Below are 22,830 nucleotides of genomic sequence, written 5' to 3'. Positions count from 1 at the left end.
CCATTTAAAAAATGGGACTATTGTTTTGCTAATTTTAGACAAACGTACATATGTGGCCTTTCAAGTATTACGTAATGCAGATTTTTCTATGATTTTGATTGCACATGTAAATATTTTCTAGTCCATCAAAGTGACAACCCTAGAGCTGAATAAGTGTGTAAGGTCCATAAGACTAAGGGGACACGTAATTTTCACTAATAGGTAAATTACCCTAAGCCTACTTTTAGAAGCCGCCGGCAAAAGCCATTACAGGCTCATTAAGGTTATAGCTTAAGGTCCATTTTTCATACATTTTGTTTCACCTTTAATCTGGATAACTAAACAAGTATTGGCAAGTAAAGAATTTAAATTCACGTCTAGTTAGTGATTAGTTCTCGTAGTTGAAAGAAAAACGTAAAAATAATTAATATGCATGGATATTTCGGACTTTAAAATTTCGTCATATTAAATTGGGTAACTAAACAATACTTGTTTAGTTACCCAGATTAAAGGTGAAACAATATGTATGAAAATGGACCTTAAGCTATAACCTTAAGGCTAGACAACGCACAGCTCAATGTATCGACGCCAGAGGCATGACAACGGAAAAGGTTATAAAGCATGGAATTAAAAAAAATTGAGAATATATAGTGTAAATTTTTTTAATACATTTGAATTAAGAATAGGGTGAATAAGAAAAAAAAATATTGCAATGTAAAAAAAGCGTGGGGTGCTTTTTCAGTAATTTATTGACTCCGTGCAACGCAATTCAAAGTTTCCGTAACATACAAACATGAGATAGTGAAATGCGTTTTAAAAAATGCATTTGTAGGTAATGCTTACCGAGATTATAGTAAATTCTACCTAATATACACCCTGGTGTTCTTACTAGCCGGTAAATTATCAGATATCGCAAATTACCAAGAACTAAGAAGATTTAGCAACCCACTTCGCAATTCATTACATCATGTTGGAGCTAATCCTGCAACACTAATGTCGATCATCAGACCTACATCGACACTATTATTATCGATAGGTCATTAACTAAGAACTTATATATACGAAACTCCGAACTCTTTTGAAACTCTCAAAAACCCGGGGCAATTCTGTCGCATGTACGATTCTGGAAATGACATAAAAAGTTGTCCCGAACAGAATGGCAAGGTAAATCTTCCCCGAATTGAAAGGTGAGACTCGGCTCAATATATTTAGCGCAACAAAATTTGTCCGTTTAATTGCGGTTTAAGAAAAAGACGAGTGTAAATTAATTAATAAGGAAAGAACTCCTTTTCAAGGCGAAACAGAACGAGATTATATATCTGACTGCAATATGATTTTAATCTGATGCCGTAAAGTCTACAGCGCACTGTAAAGTTGACGGAACTGGCTACTTCGGTGAAGCTTTCACTGTTTTTTGGATTTATAGTACCAGCAAACGACTTTACCATCTTAACCATCCACTAGTCCAAAAGAATCATGAATGTGCTGTCGAACTTATTTTTTTTTCATTGCTTAGTAGGCAGACGAACTAGCAGTCCGTCTGATGGTAAGTAGCATCCACCGCTCAAGGCGTTACCTACCGGGAGGTGAGCACTCTTTATAAATCTCGTTTATATTTAGTTATTTCAAGCATGGGAACTCACAGCTAATAATTACACTAGGAATAGCAATAATTTAGGTGCAGAAAGTCAACAATAAATTCTTACTTATAGAACATAATAGGACAGGATAGAACATGTCGTGAATACCACTATATTTTTGAGAAATAACATAATTCTGGACTGGAATGTTTTTCTTCGCGATAAAAAAACCCAAATAAAAGAAGTGGTGTTTGCTAATGCGGCAGTAAAACAGTGTTTTGATATTTCTGACATTTGACAGGGCTGATACAATAGGGTCAAGAGCGTGACCTTCGGAACCAGATCTCTGCTCTGTATGAGCATAACGTACGGGAAATAAAAAAGTACTAACTTAATTACCATTAGGATGTTTGCGTGATTATAACTTCAGAGAAACGATTATTGTTTTGTCAACAAGGTGTAACTGGATTGTTCTTTGGTTCAATTCCAAATTGGGAAAGATAATAAATATTTCTGAATTAGATAAACACGTGAGTTGTTGAATGGGAATTTGTGCCCGGAATGTCAAAGAAGGTAGATATATTATCGGACGTAGTATATCGATGACCAAGAATAAGCAAATTTTATGTACAAGATGAAACTTGAGAGCTGAGCTCTACATGCGTTAGGTATTTATCCTTTTTTTATGTAAATGTAAATAATAAATAAAAACCAGAAAAAACACATTTCCGTTGCACAAAACATCTCATGTAAAAGTTTTTATAATTTTATAGTTCATTTAACCATAAATGTAATTCCCCATTACGTGGAAGTATGTTATAGTTCATTTACCCATTAATGTAATACTAGTAGTAAAAACATAATTTACATATTTTATCTCTAGTATAAGTACAAGTGCAACTGCATTAAAAATGGAGATACTTTAAATGTTTTTATAACCTTTAATAAAACCTTCAAAATCGCTTCTTAAAATTAACGGTCACGCACAGTTTAAATAAACGGAAGTCCATTTTAAACTAAATGGTATAATCATTAAAATTATCGTTTTCAATTACGAATTAACTGAGTTGTTACTTTTCTACAAAACGACCTTACGGATCATTTATTTTGATGAAAATATATCGATTAACTTCAAATAATACGATAAGGCGCGGCGCAGACGCATCAACTTATCGAGAAAGAATACACTACTTTTAAATAAAATAGTTGACAACGTCTGAGTGATGCTTAAATGGTTTTCAGATGAATTTACGTCAAATTGACAATAATTTATATATAATCTTGTATAGTATAAATTTGAATGAAATGTTTTTAAGAAGATAAACATGTTCTAAAAAACAAAATGTTTTATAGGTAAACTTGTCTATGGAGTCGCCAGTAAGGAAAATAAATAAACAAAACTAAATTGAGGAAACAAGTTTTAAATAATATATGTTCACATGTTTTAAATTTTACAGGAGACCCATTGCCTTGAATTAGGAATTATGTATTTAACTGCCGAATGTTTTGTCGCACTTGAATTGCAAAGCTGCTCTGTATTCGTGGTGTATAGTAACACGCATGATAAATATATTTCAATGTTATATTAATTTTAAATAAGTATATACTATATTATCTCTGCAATATTGTAGAATAACACCGTCACAAATCTTTTGCCCTTCATTGCTAACCTAATACAAAAGGTACAAACATTTAATGTCACGGCAGTTTTTTTATTTAATTATAAAAAGCAATGGTATCATTCTGAATGACTACTCCCATGGCAGTTGAATGGTTATAGCGTGTTAACAACCAAGCTCTGTGTAAACTAAAGTATTATTACATCATCTATTAACCTGCAATTTGGGCGACCGCGTGGTTACGAGTCAATTAGATTCAATTCTTTAAAATTTTATTGATCGTTTGTTACATTGAAGAATTAATCGACTTGCGAAACGCGTACGGAATTTTAGTCAAGATATAATTTACGTATAAAGGTATTCAATAAGAGTTTTATTTATAAAAATTAGGTTTAAGTAACTGGCCATTTTTGCTATCATCTATTTATTTAAACATGCGTTAGTTCTTTATTCAAATTATATTCGAATAAAATTTATGTGTAAATTTATTTGTGGTATATTCGAATAAAGAATTAAGAATATTTGTTCTCTTCATGCCGCTCTGACCTACATTTATTACAGCTCCTAGCAGCACGCGTGCCTATTATTATATATTAAGGTTTATATAAATATTACGATGGCATTATTGAGATTCCATGGAGTCTCGCATATAAATACCTCACTTATATACCAACTACTAACATTCTTTCGCAATACATACGGTTAATTGCTTTGTCAAAGGAAATAAAACCGACTTTCTATTTCTCAGCGGGAATATAATTGAAAGAATAATACTGAAGAAAGTCGTAGTATTCGTATTTTCGCATTCATTTCTCTCCGCACAACTTTAATCTTTCTTATCTATATAAACAAAAAAAATAGGCAACAGCGTTGCTTTCGCGCTGTTTGCAGTAGTAATTATATAGTCCTCGTTTTTTATTTGCAAATAGTAAAACCGTCATCATAAATGACACACTTTTATTAACAAACAATAAGATATCATTAGACCGGGATCGCGAAGTGACCGTATTTAGCACCGCGCGCGTGATGGACTCGTAATTTATTCTCTAAAAATGAAACAAATATTCGATTAGAGATAATGATGGTGTTTTTATAGCTCTACAATTACAGAACATTTGCAGATCACAAAATTATAAACACTAATGGCAGTTAAATTGCACATTAAGTAGGTATATCTTCGCCGGCCGGCAAAGAAATCTATCTAACATTGATTGCTAGAGTTGCGAAGTTGACCACTTCCTCACCATTAGTGATGCAATCCGAACAATATTTGCACATCGAGGTCGCACATTTAGAAAATAGCAAGGCCGACACCCCACGTAATAGCTTTCAAATGATCTCGTTGATCGCAATCTGCTTACATTTTTTCGTCATGCCACAACAGAGAGAGAGAGCATTGAGTTGATTACGTTAAAAAATTGGCGCGAATCGGTTCAGACAAGTCAACTTCTTTTGTATTTAAAAATGGAACGTTATTTTTTCTTCTGAATGAACGATGCGAGTTCAAGCCAGTTAATAATATCTGGATGCGTGCGGGGACCGGGCTTACGATGGTAATTGCAAGGATTGCATCATGCGTCTCCCGTACAAGAACTTGTCTTCCCTGATTTTGGTTCGGTCATCTTGTGAGACAGGCCATCCGCAATTCGAAATATTGGAAACGATGAATATTTATTGATTCGGTTTCTTTGGAAGTAAAGGAATAAGTAAATGGGACTTAAAAATGCCAGAATACATTGACCTTGTAAAATTAGTACAAGCTTATTAATTCAATCCGCAAGTATATCACGACAAATCGCAGCCGACTAAATATATTAAGCTTATTAATATTAATTATTATGCAGTGAATGCTGTAGACGGTTTGTCTACAGAGTACAGCAGTCAGCTTGCCCGGGTTCCTAGCATTATTATAAAAAAAATACACGGAGTAACTGCTGGATGTCGTCTATTTCACGACCACCAAGATTGTCAGAATACAAAAAATTCGTCCACAGCCCAAAGTCTATTTAACATTTTAAATCCAGGTAGTTAACAAATTTCTATTTAATGTGTTTGTGTGTGTAGGAATTTTCTTAAATTTATTTATAGCCATGGATACATGTCCTTCAGCCGGTGTGTGTAGGAATTATCATAAAGTTGCTAGCCTTAAAAAGCCGCAAAAATCGGGAATTCAAGTTTAAGGGCATGTGTACAAGCGGAATGCACGTCGCGCGCGTCGCTAGTGTAAACCCGACCTCGCCAAAACCCGTTTGCGACCAAGGTGACTGACATATTTCAATAGAAATTGTATTCACCTTGCTATTACTAATTACTTTTATTGTTTCTTATGGAATTAGAACAGATACGGCTTATTAATAAATACCGCGAACTGTAAAGAAGTTTATATTTAAATTTTTATTATAAAATCAAACTGTAGTAGATATTTGTTTGTATGTAGGATGAAGTACTTACCTATAAGAAAAACGTATTTAGCATCAAGATGTCAAAAAAAAATGAAAATAATTCCGCGTGGTGTCAAGATCAAACCATCGGCTCGCTATTCATAATCGGCCTACATAGGAGACATTTAATTACTTTAATTATTGTTGTATTGTTCACCGAGTTGAGATCTTCACGGATTGATGGTTTGAAAGCATTCTAAGAATCTGTTTCTATTATATTTTTAGTCTAGATTTAGAGATAGGTTGCGGTTTCTAATTGTATTATTATTTCTTATTGTAATATGCCCACGCTGACGTCCTCAAAGTGTAGGCAGTCTGGTAATATTGATCCCATGATTGTATAGGTACGTATATGACTCTTAGGGAATGTCCCTTATCGCTACTTTTGCATTTCCATATAGGGCAAAAATTCCATTCTTAGATTATACATGTAGATATTTTTCGATTCAAAACTGCCGGCATAATTGTAACAATTGGCAAGGAATATCATCTCTCGTCAATCAACATTCTATCTGGACCCTACTCCAATCAATACCAGGTGCATTGCGCTTTACCGTGCCTCTATTAAAGCGATCCAAGAATCAAATCCAGAACATCACAACTCATAAAACTCGACAAAAGTAATAGTCTAAGAGCCCGTGAACCCCAGACCTTCGTTATTTTATAAAAGCTGAAAGTTTGTCAGCGCATGCTCCCAACACAGGTAACAACGATGGGCCATTATGAAGTTTCAGCTTTTATAAAATAACGAAGGTCTGGGGTTCACGGGCTCTTGCTCTATAAGTTCTTAGACCAGTGAAATTCTCCAAGAAATGCCGACTCATTGTAACAGGCAATACATCCCGAACGTGAATCGATACGTAACATTCTATTTTGAGAACGGGAATACCCGTAACTTATATTAAAATTTGTGAACTAAACTTCATACATTTTTGTTAGACTTGTCGTTTTATATAAAGTAAATGTTGGAAATATTTCTTTTCCTGGAAGCAATTTGTTGGATCTGTAGGAACATACATATTAAACTAACCTTACAATATAATTCCCTAACTCTCTGTGTATATCTATACACAAACACCACGCCATTTCCCCAAAGAGGTAGGCAGAGGTGCAAACAGAGCACGTAATGTTTGCCACGTGTATTCCGTCCCATGACGTAACCAGGACACACGCTCATCTGACATTTAAAAACACAGTAACACCGACCCGAGCCTCGAACCCGAGACCTCAGAGGGGAATCGAACAGTGCACGAAATACCACTAAGCCACCAAGATATCCGTATGAGAATAAATGGTAAAACTATTTTTAAAGTAGATACAAAGTGCCCTAGCTGAGAATCCAGGATCCTAGCCGGTAATGTATACGATCAGTTTTGATATAACTAAAAATTATTCTTAAGGTAAAAACGAATTCTAACACACTGTTAGCAGATTATGTCGTTTATATTCTTTTAGCCGTGAATCTATGTTTACCGATCGATTCCGGCTTAAATATTTGTTCATATGTTTTCGCTTATGTTGATTCATTGACATGAGAGCGTAAAAAAGATACATTTAATGTGTTTATTACCATAAAGGAAGTCATGATCGTTTTGCTCGTCAGTAGGAGGTAATGGGTGCATTTGATTAAAATGTCAATTACAAATTGACTGTTTGAAGTTGTTCCTTTTAACGCTATTTATACCTATTTTCGTAGAAATTTAAGTTAAATTATCGCTTTAAGTTACTGACACTATTATCTCTGAGATTTTCATTCATCGTATGTAAGGTCAACATTTCAATGACTCATTGAAATTTGAGTAAAACCAGAACATCGCCTAAAACTTCAAAACTTTTATAAATTACTAGCATAAGCATATCTATAAACTAATCTTTCCCAACCACTTACTTCGCTTCAACGGTAAGAATGAACCGATCAAAATAACTTATCTGTAAGCGTATCAAAGATACCTACTAATTGTTTCATTTCCGCTGCTGATCCGTCAGTAAGGAGATCATTTATAAAAATCAGCCATTACTCGTTACTCACCCATGCACAGCTGGTAAGCACCAGCAGCGATGATGATGAAGAGCGCGAGGAGCTTCGCGTACGTGAACCAGTCCTGCACGCGAGTCGCCGCGCGCACCGACCAGCAGTTCACGAACGTTAGCAGCACTACACACGAAAACATTCATAGTAAACATAAGAGCTATTTTCCTATAACAGATGGAAATTACAAAGTCTGGTATTCTGACGAACGTCTAAGAGGACAGTGTATTGGATGAGTACCAGCTTATTTCAGAAAGCCATATCAGAAGTTACAACGAGCATGTATGGCGGTTTTATTCCACGTAAGAACGTTAATCGCTGTCTAGGCTGGCATAAAATGGACCTTTTAGCAATTATAAGAGTTAAATTGTGACTTTGAAATTAAATATAAAAAATATAAATTGTAGTTGCAGTACTCACATATACAACACGCTGCCAGGAGTCTAGTTGCTTCATTCGGTGGTTCACACTCTGGGAACACCGGTCTTAATACGTAAACGCTGAACGTTAACGCAACTATAGCCTGTGGACAAACAGAAATACTCTCAAACATATTCAATTGTGTATACACATCCTCATATTCCACAATGAAATGCAACTTGTCAAAGGATTAAGGAATTTCCGAAACTACAATGATGTTTTGTTCTAACTTCAAACACCCAAAACGAATTTAAAAAGGTTGGACGGGAAATTACCATTCGTCTACCTACATTAGAAACTTCAAAAAACTTTCAGGCTAACATAATCTACTACTGTTTAGTATTCTGTTCTCAGTTGTAATTAAATAAGCCAGATTCGAAATCTACAACTTCTACTGAACCATAAATTCAAATGGCGTTAGAGGCAATTCGACTATACTATATCCCTTGATGCCATAAATGCAGAATACTACTACATGTATTATAAATCTCCAGTAATTGCATTCAATAGCCCGTATTTACACTCAATAACTGTAAAGCCAAACACCCGATACGACATCATTAAACGTAAACAAATATCGGATCTATTGGAAAACAGATAGTTCGAAGCGATAAAACTTGATTTGACACCGCGTTGGGCACCAATAAAGGCAAATCCTCTGCGATTGTGAAATAAACAAGCGCTATTGATTCTAATAAAATAGCTTTAGAGGACAAATACAAATATCCCCGATCGATACGATAGATTGTTCAATATGTTACTAAAGTCTGTAAATATACGTTGCGTAATTTGTAAAGGGGTAATGGACTATTTGTTTATGCTGCTTACCACCAAATATATGAAAAGTGGGTCACATAGGAACTACGGAAAACTAAACGAGTGAATGATATAGTTCATAATTTACCTGTTATATATAGGTTAGGTAAGAAACATTTTAATTAATAGTATGTTAGCCTTTATTTGTATCATTACATAATATATTCTCATTAAACATGCACAAAAGCTACTTCCCGCGAGAAGCCTAAAGTTTCTTTCGCAACATTTTTCTCCTAACTTGATTAAAGGCTATCGAATTTGTTGGTAAATATCAGCTACAAAAATTTACTATTCATACTAATGCTTGTTTGTTTACTATTTCCTCCATAGCTCCTTTAGATTACAATTTTCCTTATACTTCAACTTCCCTTTGAGCTGAACTGTCTTTATATTTGAAGAATAACAGCTGCAAAGGCAGATAAAAAATTACAAGTATTCCCCTAACGTAAAGTGACGCTGCGAATATTTGAATAAAGGAAAAATATTGTTGCTTCACAAAACGGCGGTAGCCTAGTGGGAAGTGGAATGGATTGCAGAGACGAATATCCGCAAGTTCAAAACCCAAGACACGCACCTCTGATTTTTCTAAAATCATTAACTCTTTGTGAATTGTGTGAATTATCGCTTGCTACACAGTAAAGGAAAACATCGCGGAGAAAACTGGTTACCTAAAAAGTTCTCTATAATTTTGAAGGAATGTGAAATCTTCCAATTCGCACTAGGCCAGCGTGATGGACTAAGACCTAATAGTAGTAGAGGAGACCCGTGGCCAGAAGCGAGACAGTATATAATACAGAGCTGATATTATTATATTTTTGCTTTAATCCGTTTACAAGATTTTTTAAAATTACTTATCCAATCTCAAATTGTTCAGTGTACTCACAACGCTTTTTCCTGTAAATCTGGTTAAAGATTCCATATTGCGGGTAAAAGGGACTACGTGTGCTAGTTAACTAATCCATAGCATATGCTTCACAAGCCTTCCTCACTTCAAAAGTCCCTAAAACGCTGTAAGTACAACATCATCGCCATCAATTTATAAAATCGAATTTAAAAAATCATTATGTTCCATGGCGGCATAACCGAGATAAAAAGCCTATGTGTTAATCCAGGATATTGTCTATCTATAAACCTCACCAAAACATGTTCATAGACTGTGGCATCTATAATATAAGAAAGATATATGAATATTTATAAATCTTTAAATGGTATATTGGAAGTCTTCGCAGACAAGCGTGGGCGGCGGTAACTCGAGCCGAAGTAAGTTAGGGGTGGCGCGACAATGTGAATCGTGTAATGAACTAGAAATAACCATGTCTGCTGCCGTAGACATATAGTTTAGATGGCAACAAGAGAAGGCGTGGGTTTCAGAGGGAACGAGTTCTACTCTGGGTATATTGGTGTTACACGTGGTGAACAGCATAGAGGCTCATTCTATATAACTACTCTAACACGATGTTAACTAGTGTATACCCAGCCACAACAGTAGCTGAATTAATTCAAAACTTCAATTCACCTACCTGCTCACTTTTGGGTTTTTAACAACATTTTTATTTTCTTTACAAAAATAAAAGGGATTTACTTTACATCGCACACAGGTTTTTTTTTTATTAAACGTAACATATATAGACGATTTAAAGTTTTGAATTTGTTCTGCTACTATTTTACTGACTGAGAGAAAGTCATGGAACCATATTACTTCTAAAGTTAACCTCTAGAAGTTAGTATAAAACCTACTTAGTGAAGTGTCATTATTCTTATCAATTGATACCAATCCGAGACCATTTCTGAGACAATCTAAAAACCAAAAAAAATGGGAATTTTGAATGACTTTTTATGTGAAGTTTTGATGTATAAAATCAATTATGGATATATTAAATGATGACAATCTTCCTCATCAATTCTATAATAACCTAACCGTAAAATAAATTCATCGAAACTCAAGACTGTATTAGATCACTATTGATGAATAAATATAAATAAGGCCTTGAATTTATCAGATTAGTGTTTAAAATAGAAACCATTTTTTTTAACAAGTTCTACACACACGATGAATAAACCATACAATGTAGTAAAACCATATAATTTGAATAACAAAAAGATTTTTCTTTAGCGCAATACATCTGTTAGCCCCGTTTGGATTATTTGCAACGCGACCTTCTTGGCTAAGGTAAATATTTTTTTCCATTTATCAGTATTCATTCATTATTTACATTGTAATGCCTTTTGTGCATTAATTAATTCAATGTTTATTCTTGTAGATTCTTTCTGAAAAAAAAATTCTTAGAGGCGTAGCTGCACGCATCGAGGCCCTTGGCGAATTTGGAATGGGGCCCCTCGCCAGTGCAAACAAATATTTTTTAGGTCACAACAAGACTATTTTTGTCCAATAGCTATCTGTAAAATACCTAGAACGAACCAGTGCACCAGGGCTCAGAGGCAAGTTGGCCCTCTTCCTCTCAGGTCGAGGGCTTGACGCCTGGGGCCCGTGGCATATTACCCTCATTTAGGTCACAATGAGACTACTTTTTTACAGTAGCTACGTGTAAAATAGCCTGAACAAGCCTGTGCACTAGGGCCCTAAGGCAAGTCGGTCCTCTTCCTCTCGGGTTAAAGGCCCCTAACGCCAGGGGCCCTCATACCACTCTAGAGTTAAGCCTCTATTCTTAATATTCATTAATCCTTTCCATTACTTTAAATCATCTATTTTTATGACACCTAATGTCGTTAAAATGGCTTACAATGTATTTATTTTAGCATTAAATGTGTTCATTCATTCATCTTATCCGTTATCTTCGAACGTCAATACTTAAATTAAGTATTAGATCTACGAGATAATCTAGCATAGGCTTTCATGTATTACCTATTCAATTTACAAGAGAGTACAATGTAGTTACAAAATACTGGCATTTATATTTCTTTCGACACGTGATGCGCCGTGACAAAGTAACAAACAATCTCTTGCGTACAACCATTCCACGATTTCTAAAAGAGAGAATTATCTGGCATTCTAAATATGCCTTGGTTATGATTACTAGTACAATTACTCAATTTAAAATTTACTTTTATTAGCTTCTTATTACCAAATATCAGGCATACCATACACCAAAATACAGTCATACCACGATATTTCAGTTTCGTGCTACTACATCAAAATGGGTACCATCTCAACAATCATAATCCCTTATGGTGATAATACACTAATGGTGTTACTTTTCACCATTAAATCACTTCCACTGTTCCACAGCCCTGCTGTAAGCCGCTTAGAGGCTTCTTATATCGCCTCTACTTTATTTCATGGCTTCTACTGTGAGAATTTATCGGAATTTTTGACTTAGCCTTAGTATTTTTGACAAGCTGTTGGAAGTGATTAGTAAAACCTCTAATACTGTATTTTATAATGTCCCCTTGTGTACAAAATACGGCTAAAGTGCATCATTCCTGCAATATGCTGATTTATTGATTGGTAGATTTCTCATACCTACTGAATTGTTGCTCTGTATGTTTTCCTCGAAGTAATAAATAAAATAAAATTTTGTTCTTTCAATTATTTTTTTTACTACAATACTTTTACCTGTTTGTCCTTACTATAAAATATTATGTTATACATTATTGACTCATTGATCTCCTGTTTTCCTCGAAGGTATAGCAATTAATATATCGGGATTTATAAATTTTACATACCTAATATATTATTTACTACGCTTGGTTATCCTCAATGAATGAAGCTAACAAATTCAATTAAATTCTTGCGGTTTTTTAGATAGTAGTATGAAATATTTCGATGGAATTTTATAAAAATAACGTTATTATTTCTTTTTTATGTTTAGAGGTGAGATTTTTATAACGACTTAACGCTGGTTCAATCTAATGTTATATTCTTCTTAAACTTAGTGGCATTGACGACTTCAACCGACGCAATGCCAGGCGTGTAAACGCAACACAAATAGATGATTTCTTAAAATACTGTACCGAATAACACTTATGATAAGGAATAATATTTTATTATTTTAATTACTAGTTAATGACAGACGTTGTCCGGTCTTAATTATGAATTTGCAGCGCACATTCTGTCAATCGCTGACAGTTATTTCAAACAATTGACAGTTATATAAGATTAATATTTTAGTTAAGTTTTCTAAAATTTTCAAATTTTTCTTGCAATTTTTTGATTTTTTTCTTTCATAACCTTCTCCTGACAATAACAAACACAACAAAAAAAAGAATAGTGAAATCGGTCCAGCCGTTCACGCGTGATGGCGTGACCAAGGGAAATAGGGTTTCATTTTTATATATATAGAATATGAAAATATCATGTCACTTGGCTCTTACTTGTGAACAAGGCCGCACTATCATGCATTCGATCCAGAGCCTGATGAAGGCAGCGAAAGGTCCGAAGGTCTCCATGATGTACGCGTAGTCGGCGCCGCTCTGTCGGATCATGGTACCCAGTTCCGCGTAGCAGTACGCACCAATCTGGAATGGAAGGGAGCGTGAGGCTTAATAGGTCAAGGTTGAAGACTGTGGAGTCTAGGTTTACGGAGTACTATTGATCAAGATTTTCCAATCTAGGGTCCGCAGACAACTATAGATCCGAGGTCTAATCTCAAAAGGTCAAAAAAAAAATCACGAACCTATATTTTTATTGGGTTTGGAAAACATAAAATAACTTCAACATTTTTTCCATAATAAGCACAATTGCAACAGAAACTGCTGAATGGATTTAGATGAAATTTTGTATACAGATAGGCCTTCTAAAATAATATACAATCAATTTTTGATCCCGGAAGATTGATGCTATTGGCGCCGCCAAATCAAACTTCTAATAAAACAAAGATAATAGCAATCATATTCCTTACGGGTACTTAACCCCCGACCTCCGATACCGAGCTATCACATGACACAAAAACTACGATAGCACCGTGCTCAGTGCCATCTGCCGATAACAGTTCGTTTACCTAATTAGATCATTACTAAAACTAGTTGGGAACTGATAGGGGGAGAGTGGCAGAAGTCGGAATTTGAAAGTTATCATTTATTCTGAACGAATACACGAATTTAAATAATGTAATGCAAATTATTTATTCTAGTGCCGTTCAAAGTCACTCTTGGTCTAGTACACTAATTCCCAAATTGGTCTGGAGGTACCCCCAGGGGTCCGCGGGAGACTCGACGGGGATCTACCTTGACGTGACTAAAAAATGGGGGTTCACAATTCGTAATCTGGGGTCTACGAAAATTTATCTGGTTTCCAGAGTAAAGAACTAAAATGTTAGCTTGACTTCACCTATCAATATAGGCAGATAATATTTTAAGAAACTCAGCGACTGTTACATGTAAAAATTGCATATTCTGGGGAATTTGGTAGAAATTTTGCTTCAGAGGGTCCACCGGAACCAGCAAAATTTTGAACTTCTGGTCTAGTAGGTAGATCTAAATTTTTCTGTAAAACCCCTCTAGTGTAAATAAATAAAAATCACTTTCATACAGACGAAATTGTGAAGAGAAGCTTGTCCTACAATAAACGAAACAATCAATCATATGCAAACACGATATGAGGGCTTGGAAGTATGTAGTAACATGATAATTTAACTGCAATTGGTCATTATAGTACGTCAACAATCAATAAAGATAATTGAATGTTAACAAAGCATTTATTTTTATACGACTTTGAAAACAGCAAATCTTTTTTCTATACGGGCATTGCACAGTGACCCCGCTGCACTTGATGGTAAGTGTCGACGAGAGACGATTACCCCTCGACAGTCGACACAATTGTGCCGGCCTGTTGGACCCGGATATACACTGGCTGATCCCGGGACGCGACGCACTTACGTGGGCCACTGTGGCGGGTTTTAACACCTTGTATGCGGTGATCGCTATCCGGGCGGATATAGAATATATTCTACAACCAGCAATATCGTTCGTCTGAGGGTAAACGCCACTGCTCATAACAAATTTCTGATTCTCGAATTACAATATTTTATAAAAAAAATCCTTGAATTGGGATTTCAACCCAAGACTGTTCGATTTACATCCATTAAACAGGATAATACGCTGCCACGTACATTTCTGCCATTAGATTAAAATTAATGCTTTTAGCTTTTATTACAATGTCCCGTTCTAACTTAAATTGTACATGTTCTGAGCTTTTATGTCTACAGTAGGCAATATAAACTAAATCGATATTGCTGTTACTTAATGTTTCAAAGTCAAAGTAATTACAAGTGGTAATACAAGATTATAATTTATCAAAACATTTGCACCTAACATTTATAGCCCTATAAAATGTTCTGTTCCAGATGCGATCTGAGATAATGGCTTATGGTGCTATAGTGATGGCTCTAATGCAGTGATGAAAGCTGCTGCGGCGTATTAATGAGTCACACCGACATACCCGTCTTAACTTCAGGGACAATTGTGGTATTTTAAAGCGATAAACACATAACGCTCCTGCCTTTCATTCCCGAAGAAGTAGGCAGAATGGCGCATCCATTTTTACGTCGCGTTTTCTATCCCAGGATATGATGGGTGATCCTAACGCCATAAGACTCCAGCCCGAGCAAAAGTTTTGTGTTCACTCTTTTAGATTACGAAGACGACATTACGTTGGCAGTACACCGTTCGATTTTTTCTGGATTTGTACTTATGTAACGACCAAATACATTCTTGCTCTGCAAACATGCTCACAACGTGACACGGTTTATTTTACATCATTTTCATTTTCAAAACAGTAACTGGGTAGTAGAATGTTGATTTATTTACTGAGAGAGTATCAAAGTGATTGCTTAAACACTGATTATATTATATACTAAGTGTAACTCGCTGTTTCGTCTGCGTGAAGACTGTCCCGCTACAAAATTCCAAGATACAATTCTATATTGGCCAGGATCATCTTTAAAAAAATCAGATAATATTTTTTTATTATTTCCAATGTGAGCCAATTACTGAGATAAAAAAACCTATGTTTCTTCAGGCCATTATCTACCCGTGTACCAAGTTACGTCTAAATATGTACAGATACTTGTTGCTCAAGTTTCCATCTAACAAATATACAAACAGCAAAACATTTTCACAAACTTTCGCATCCATAATATACCTAAAAACTCAAATATTTTATATCGCTCAAACGTTTTAATCAAAACAAGGCTTCGTTAAAATATCTTCCCTAAGTTATTAGAAGCAAGCAATATCTTGAGCCTCTGCGAAGCGCCCCGGGGGCCTATTATACCCTGCTTACTTTAATTCACTGTTAACAAGCTACCATATTGGTTATTATTTATGATACCCTAGTATTGAAGACAATCTAGTGTAAGCTATAGTCTATTTAAACATTTATTTAGGCTTAAGGTTATTTATTTCCTTTTTTTATTAAATTTAACGGAGATACTTTAAAAGGTAAAAAAGCGTATTTTAGTTGTAAACCAATAACCAAGGCTAATCTAGGACAATCATTCTTGAATAGGAAGATAGACCACTGATAATAACAGATTGATTGGTGGGCTATCGAAAATTGTGAACTTAGTAAAATTCCTTAGAAAACTATACCATGAAAAACACTAGTTACTCCCTGAAGACGATAAAAAACATTAAAATGTAAACTACTTAATACTTTTAAATTAGGGTAGTTTACAAAAAACAAAGCACCATTGCAAGAAGTGCAAACTCACCATACTGAAAATTCCTGACGTGATCCAAACGATTAAACTAGCGTTGACTGAGCCGGTGTACTTCAACACGCCAGTGGGTGACACGAAGATGCCACTGCCGATAATCGAACCCACTATCACGGTGCAGCCGTTGAGGAGCGACATCTTCGCCTCCAACGCGCCGCCGCCATCTTTGCTTTCCACATCTGCATCCAGGTCCGATTTGAGAGTCACGCTTTCGCATTCCGCTTCTTTGCTTTTCGGGGACCTGGGGAAGAAAATATTATTAGAATAGCTACTGAATATTGTGTAATGTTATTATAACTGAATATTTGGGAAGATTAACCAAAAGACCCAACTTAAACAACCATGAAAATCTGTCTAATCTGTCTACATTCAATAAAGTAAGCCAAAGAACACACATTATTTGGTTATAATCTGGATTGTTGGCGACATATATTAGCAGAAAATAAGTTCTAATTTTATACCTATCACTGGCCTCGGAATATCCTACATCCTAAGACAACTTCTCACCTTTATTTTTAAATACATAACACAACTTTCGTTTCGCAGTCGGATAACGAATAAAATTTTAATAGGTACACGCCAGAGGCAAGAGCACAACAGCAATAATGATCAACGGATTAGAAACGGTTAGTCCTTGATCGAATTCCGCTTTAAATCTAGATTGTTTCTAGATAATTATTCTCTTGTATCTGTTTGAAGAATTGTTGCTGATCACGGCAGAAACAATTTATGCAAGAATGGACCTTCAGTATTGTACTGTAAGTTTTTTATTTTATTAATCTTAACTTTCTTTCGTGTGAAATACGAGTATCTTGATGGCAGCGCTTGACGGTAAGTTACCTTATTTATTTATTATAAATTCTCTCACATTGAGAGTTAAAAATGTAAGCTACTTAAGTAATGAACAATAACAATATCAGACTACAGGTATTGCCAAATCACAGTATAGAACTGGGCGTGGAATTATGTTCCAAGTCAATGCCAGCCAAGGCCATGAATTCAGAATCGCTTTGATGGAAGATATCAGCGGTATCAGTGCACATGGCATTAAAATATGTAAGGGGTCGATTGTCACTGTTGCTGTGAACAACATCCTTTATAGTGGTGCGCGTACTCATATACGTCTGTAAGTATAGCAATCACTTCAACAAAAAAGGCTGGTGCGGTTCGATAAGGTACTATATTAGGTTTTAATGCATTTCTTCTAACTCTACAAAACATTCAGTTGATACTCTGTGACCATCAAGAAAACTAGGGAATAAAATATAATTACAGTTTGTTATCTGTCAGACGGAGGTACCACCTCCATAAACATACTTTCTACATTAGGCCTCTTTTTTTTGTTTTCGCGGAGAAAGTGCCTTATGACTACCGCCCAGGCTTCGGGAGGGGAGGCGACTGAGCGGTTATGTTGGGTTCACCGTGCCTTACGGCCCGGCGTTGAGCCACCCGGATCTTGACCTTCGGGTGACCGCCGGGCCGAGTGCCTAACCTATATACAACACACGGCATACCAACTAAAACTCCGCGGTGGCCCTCTTCGGCGCATTACGACTGTGGGCTTCCTCTGACTGAGATGTCTAAGATTTCGTCCGCAGTCGTCCCTGCCCGGTGCCGCCTGTTGCGGCCCGTCTCCTCCTCCTGGGGGAGGGGGGGGTGCTCAGAAGCCCCCGCGTAACCGAAGGACGCTCGGCGTCAACGGCAGCACGAGGCCTACCTTCCACGCTGCCGTCCATTCCGGGGATCATCACAATGTGCGAGATGTGCACAACGTACACTAAGGGCGGACAGCCCCCTGCTGCCCGCCGGCGACCCCCCGATGGCCCCTATTAGTCGCCTCTTACGACAGGCAGGGGATACCGTGGTGGAATTCTCCAAACGCCCCCAATCCACAGGGCGGACGTTAGGCCTCTAATACTTTCGGTTTCTACATTTTTACTAACTTAAACCAACTCCAGTGTATTTAAAACATGCAGGGAACAAATTACAATGCAGTATTGTTATTAAAAATTTATTTGTAGTTTGTAGCCCTGTCAAATAATCCTAAAAAAAGAAATAAATAAAATGAGAACATTTTTCTTTAAATATCGATTTTCCCTACCCATTATAGATATAGACAGCACTTATTCTAGAATGTTATATTACTTACTAAATAGAGCGCTATACGAGTTACTTTTTTATCGATTAAAAAGCATAAACATTCGAGTAATGCCAAGGTGATCGATTTAGTTATATAATAGTTCAATGTACGAACGCGCGTCGAGCCGCCCAGACCGTCTAATAGTATGATTGCGTCCATCCTAGTGGGGTCTTTGTTGGTGTCAATGGCTTATTGCCGACATATCCTCACTACAGGATATCTTGAGCTCCTTACAATAGATCAAAAATTGCATCTAACTGGTACAAAAGAGCAATTGACTTCCCTTGGATGGAATGGCAGACTTAACGCTCCATCGGATTTATGTACTGGAAAACGGACTTAAGGTATGCGGAATACAGTATAATTTATAAATTTGGTTTTTAAGTTTCATTTAATTTGTAATCAGAGTATTGATGTAAGTGATATAAAATATAGACTCTATTTTACGTTGGTTAAAAATCCGTTTTTCAATACGTCAAGCTAGAGTTGGTGCATATGTTCATGGACCAAAAGCCGGTAATTTTGCTTGTTCTTTAGTTTGTCTTTGGTTGAAAAATCAGGGCAAATTTTTACCATGAGCACACATGAGCTATTATATAGTAGAAATCTTCCTTAAGACAAGAGGAAAGCAGAAGAGAAACACGTGCCAAATGTTGTGCCATTTTTGTTTGACCTATATTTTATCGTCTAAGGGCCAGCGCCGACCTAGCGGAAATGTTCCCGTACATTTCTGCTATTAATGATTTCAACCTTATGTAAGTCCAATACAATCGAAAAACATGCAAAACTTGCTGTATCCATTACAAAATATCTCTTAGATTTTCGACTTTATTAATTTTCCATAAAGACGAAATTTTATTGTAGCCAAAAAATGTGCGGTCATGTTTGATCAATTCTCCATCAGATCAGCGCTGATACTAAAGAAAGGAGACAAAATATTTTCAAAACAATAATTATTCATTGTATTTCCTCCAAGACCTATTTTAGATTGGTAATATTTTAACCGTTAAAAAACTCCTCAAGGAGCCGAATATTTGCTTCAAAATAACACAAAGAAATGCGGCGTCCTTAAGATAGTTTGCTCGGAATTTCTGAAGACAAACTACATGCAATGATTTTACTCAACAGCACAATGCATCTGTACATACTTGAGTTATCGATTAAGAATTTTAACCAAGATATATCCTATTATGACCTAAATAAATTCAATAATTAGGGCCTTCAATGAGTTAAGGCACAAAAGTGGGTAGTTTTGTGAACTCCAAAAGCAAATGGAAGGGAGACAGTAAACGAAAATTTCAATACCTTCTTGCGAAGCGCGCAGCGATCGCCGGCGCTGCTATCTTCCCGACCATGTCAGACAAATGAGTCAACGTGAGTGCCAAGAGGATGGCCACAAATTTACCACTTCCGCTGTTGCAACGTTGATTTGAGTTACATTAACTCAATTGCGAGCATAATGTAATTTGTTTTGGGTTTAAGGTCGAGTGGGTCATGTAAAGCTTGCATTATATCAGTGAGAGTCAAGTTGTGTCAGTGTTGTGGTCAAATACAAGTTTCGTTTCAGCATCGACAGAAACTGCCTAACTTACGCTTTGGACAGCTGACTTCCTAGTCAATAATTTCAAGAATCCAAATGTTATGAAATATTTACTAGTTCCTATAACATAAGCGAGCATTTAGAATAGATTTTTGGAAATTCGTTACTGTTTTATCCCGTCGGGCACTCGTAATATTATTATAATTTCTGAATGAAAATATTTGTGGGCAAAATCGAATGCATTTCATTTTAAGTTTAATAGTGCTAGTTGAAAGAACTTCTCCAATTTTCTTTGCAGAATGTCGTAAATAGAAATTTAACAACTACTTTATTGTACAAAGAAATCCTATCGAATAGCAATTGAAACGCACGAATACCGAGAATATATTGAATAGAGCTTGCAGATATTGCGAATATTTTACGTAATATTTGCACCCCTGTGCCAAATAGTATGTACTGCAGTGGCGAATGATGAAATTTTCCGAAAAGGAAGCGGACACAATATAAAGGTAGGTTCTTATATGCATAATCGCGCTTTGCAAATCGTTCTGATGATAATTAGATTCCACAAAAATTCTTCACAAAGGGAAGCGGCAGGAATGGAGTTATTATTTTTTATTAATGTACTGACCATTCACTAATATATCATGAGTAAGTAAGTAGATTAATATTCCTCATCAGAATTCAGGACGTATATGAAATTTACAAACTAGCATTACACCAGCAAATGGACTAAAGGCATATCTACATACACCTAAAGAACTTCTAACGTATTACTAAGAGTTGGGACTATTTATTAAATTATTAATTATAAGCACTTTCTCTCCTAATCTCTATTTTCTTTACATCTGGCAGCGAATACATAATTCTTTTTGTATTGTAGGTGGTTATGGACATTGGAGGCCAACGTTGTAAAAAAATATATTCAATGAATAGACAATAGGTTTTTTTGGACTCTCCAACTTTTTACTTACATTGGTATACGGCACGCGTCGACTCTCTCGGAATACTAATCACCTATTTACATATTCCTTGAGGATTCAGAGGCCTCCAAAGAATTGCGGGTGACCCTCTTTAAATTATAACTTGATCATAGCTTCTACGCGTTCAGAACAAAATTAAACAGTTTTTTTTATGCGAGATCGAACAATAATTCCATTAATTCTTCATAACGGAAGATTTAGAGTACTATTTATAGGTAGTACAAAAATAAAAGTATTAAAAAAAATAAGGTAATTGTAATCTAAATAACACCTTTCTTTAATAATTCATACCCCACGAATTTTGCAAACACTCGGGGTACGTCTAGAGACGTCACACGTAGTAGATACTAAGTTAATGGAATCCTTGACGGTTATAAAATTCTTCATAACATGTTTCATGAAAAACTATTTAAATAAAAAACTTCCATTAAATTGCAACATATCACTATATACAAAACTTAATAATAACACTACGACCAAAAAATCATAGTATGTTTTTGTACTACAACACAAAAAAATACAAAACATTGATGGTGAGCCTTGTTAGAAACTGGGCTTTTTTCATTCAGACTAACTTATTATTAATTCCGTGGTAAAGATATGTTAAGATCTGCGTATTTTTACACACTCCTTTTTAAATTACGCAGGATATACATAAATGATTGTTATAGCAAGGCCATATGTAGCGGAGTCCGCAACAGAGTATCTATCTTTGTAAGACTATTTTGTCGGTTGTCATTGCGTCTTATATAGAAATGTGTAGGATTTCTGTACTAGGCCCTGATTCCAGATTTCTAGAGGTCATACGTTATGTTAACAGTTAACAAGCACGTAACACGCCTCATCGCGTTTATAACAATGGAATTAGGCATAATCGTTAATGTCTCCATCCTCTCCCAGTGACCGTCCTGAGACGAGATTCGTAACCCTATAGTGGGTTGCGCTCAGCATGGTCACTTAATTTTCAAAGGTTGCGAGCGCCTAAAGCGTTCACCCACTCACGTAAAACTCCGGTGTGTTTGTATAAGTCCTTGCCAGGCCATCAAACTTATAGCAAGGTTAAAAAAAAACATACAAGAACAATATCGTAATTACGATGTTTTCCTACACCGTTAAAGTATGTATTACAAACTTCTACTCAAACTACATTCAATTCCAGCGTGTCTAGGTTCAACAAATAATGTTTGTTATTCGAGTGAAGGCAAAGTGGTCGGAAAACAGTAGTGTTGTCGAACGAAACTGGGTCATTGTTCGGGAGGTTGACCGCGTCATTTTCTTCGTAGTAACGCTACGGACGTGCTACGACGTTCGCACGCGTTTTGTCATAACTCTAACTAATAGCGAAGAGTCCACAAAATCCGATTCATACCGGCTTCCTTCATAATTAATGTAAAATCAGAACGATTTGCATCCCATTTATGCATATTATTAGTACCTATGAGTTGTGACGAGTTCCCTTTCAGAAAATTTCATCCTTCGCCACTGATTCTGACATACAGTTTTGAGTTTTCGACGGCGTCTTGATTAATGGTTTTTCTAGTATTAATCTAGCTGAGTAGGTACACACTACATAGAACAATGTCTGCCGCGGACCAACTTAAGACCAG

The 22,830-nt window shown here is 35.9% G+C and overlaps 1 protein-coding gene across 3 annotated transcripts in view; it reads right to left on the bottom strand.

The window, feature by feature from the left end:
• LOC115447111 (Y+L amino acid transporter 2) overlaps window positions 1-22,830 on the bottom strand; it is a 52,645-nt gene that overhangs the window by 14,447 nt on the left and 15,368 nt on the right. For 2 of the 3 annotated variants that reach the window (XM_030174046.2, XM_037440241.1), the window contains exons 2-5: window positions 16,555-16,801; window positions 13,217-13,360; window positions 8,069-8,171; window positions 7,649-7,774 (exon numbers count right to left, since the gene is read on the bottom strand). In XM_030174046.2, the coding sequence (XP_030029906.1) occupies window positions 7,649-7,774; window positions 8,069-8,171; window positions 13,217-13,360; window positions 16,555-16,801 (620 nt within the window). Of the gene's footprint in view, window positions 1-7,648; window positions 7,775-8,068; window positions 8,172-13,216; window positions 13,361-16,554; window positions 16,802-20,005; window positions 20,071-22,830 lie in introns of those variants that run through there. The other variant, XM_030174045.1, reaches the window with a different exon arrangement.

The sequence above is a fragment of the Manduca sexta genome, chromosome 18 (assembly GCF_014839805.1).
Source record: "Manduca sexta isolate Smith_Timp_Sample1 chromosome 18, JHU_Msex_v1.0, whole genome shotgun sequence".
NCBI classification, from domain to species: domain Eukaryota; kingdom Metazoa; phylum Arthropoda; class Insecta; order Lepidoptera; family Sphingidae; genus Manduca; species Manduca sexta.
The sequence above is the reverse complement of the archived record's forward strand: the minus strand, read 5'-3'. Positions and strand labels throughout refer to the sequence as shown.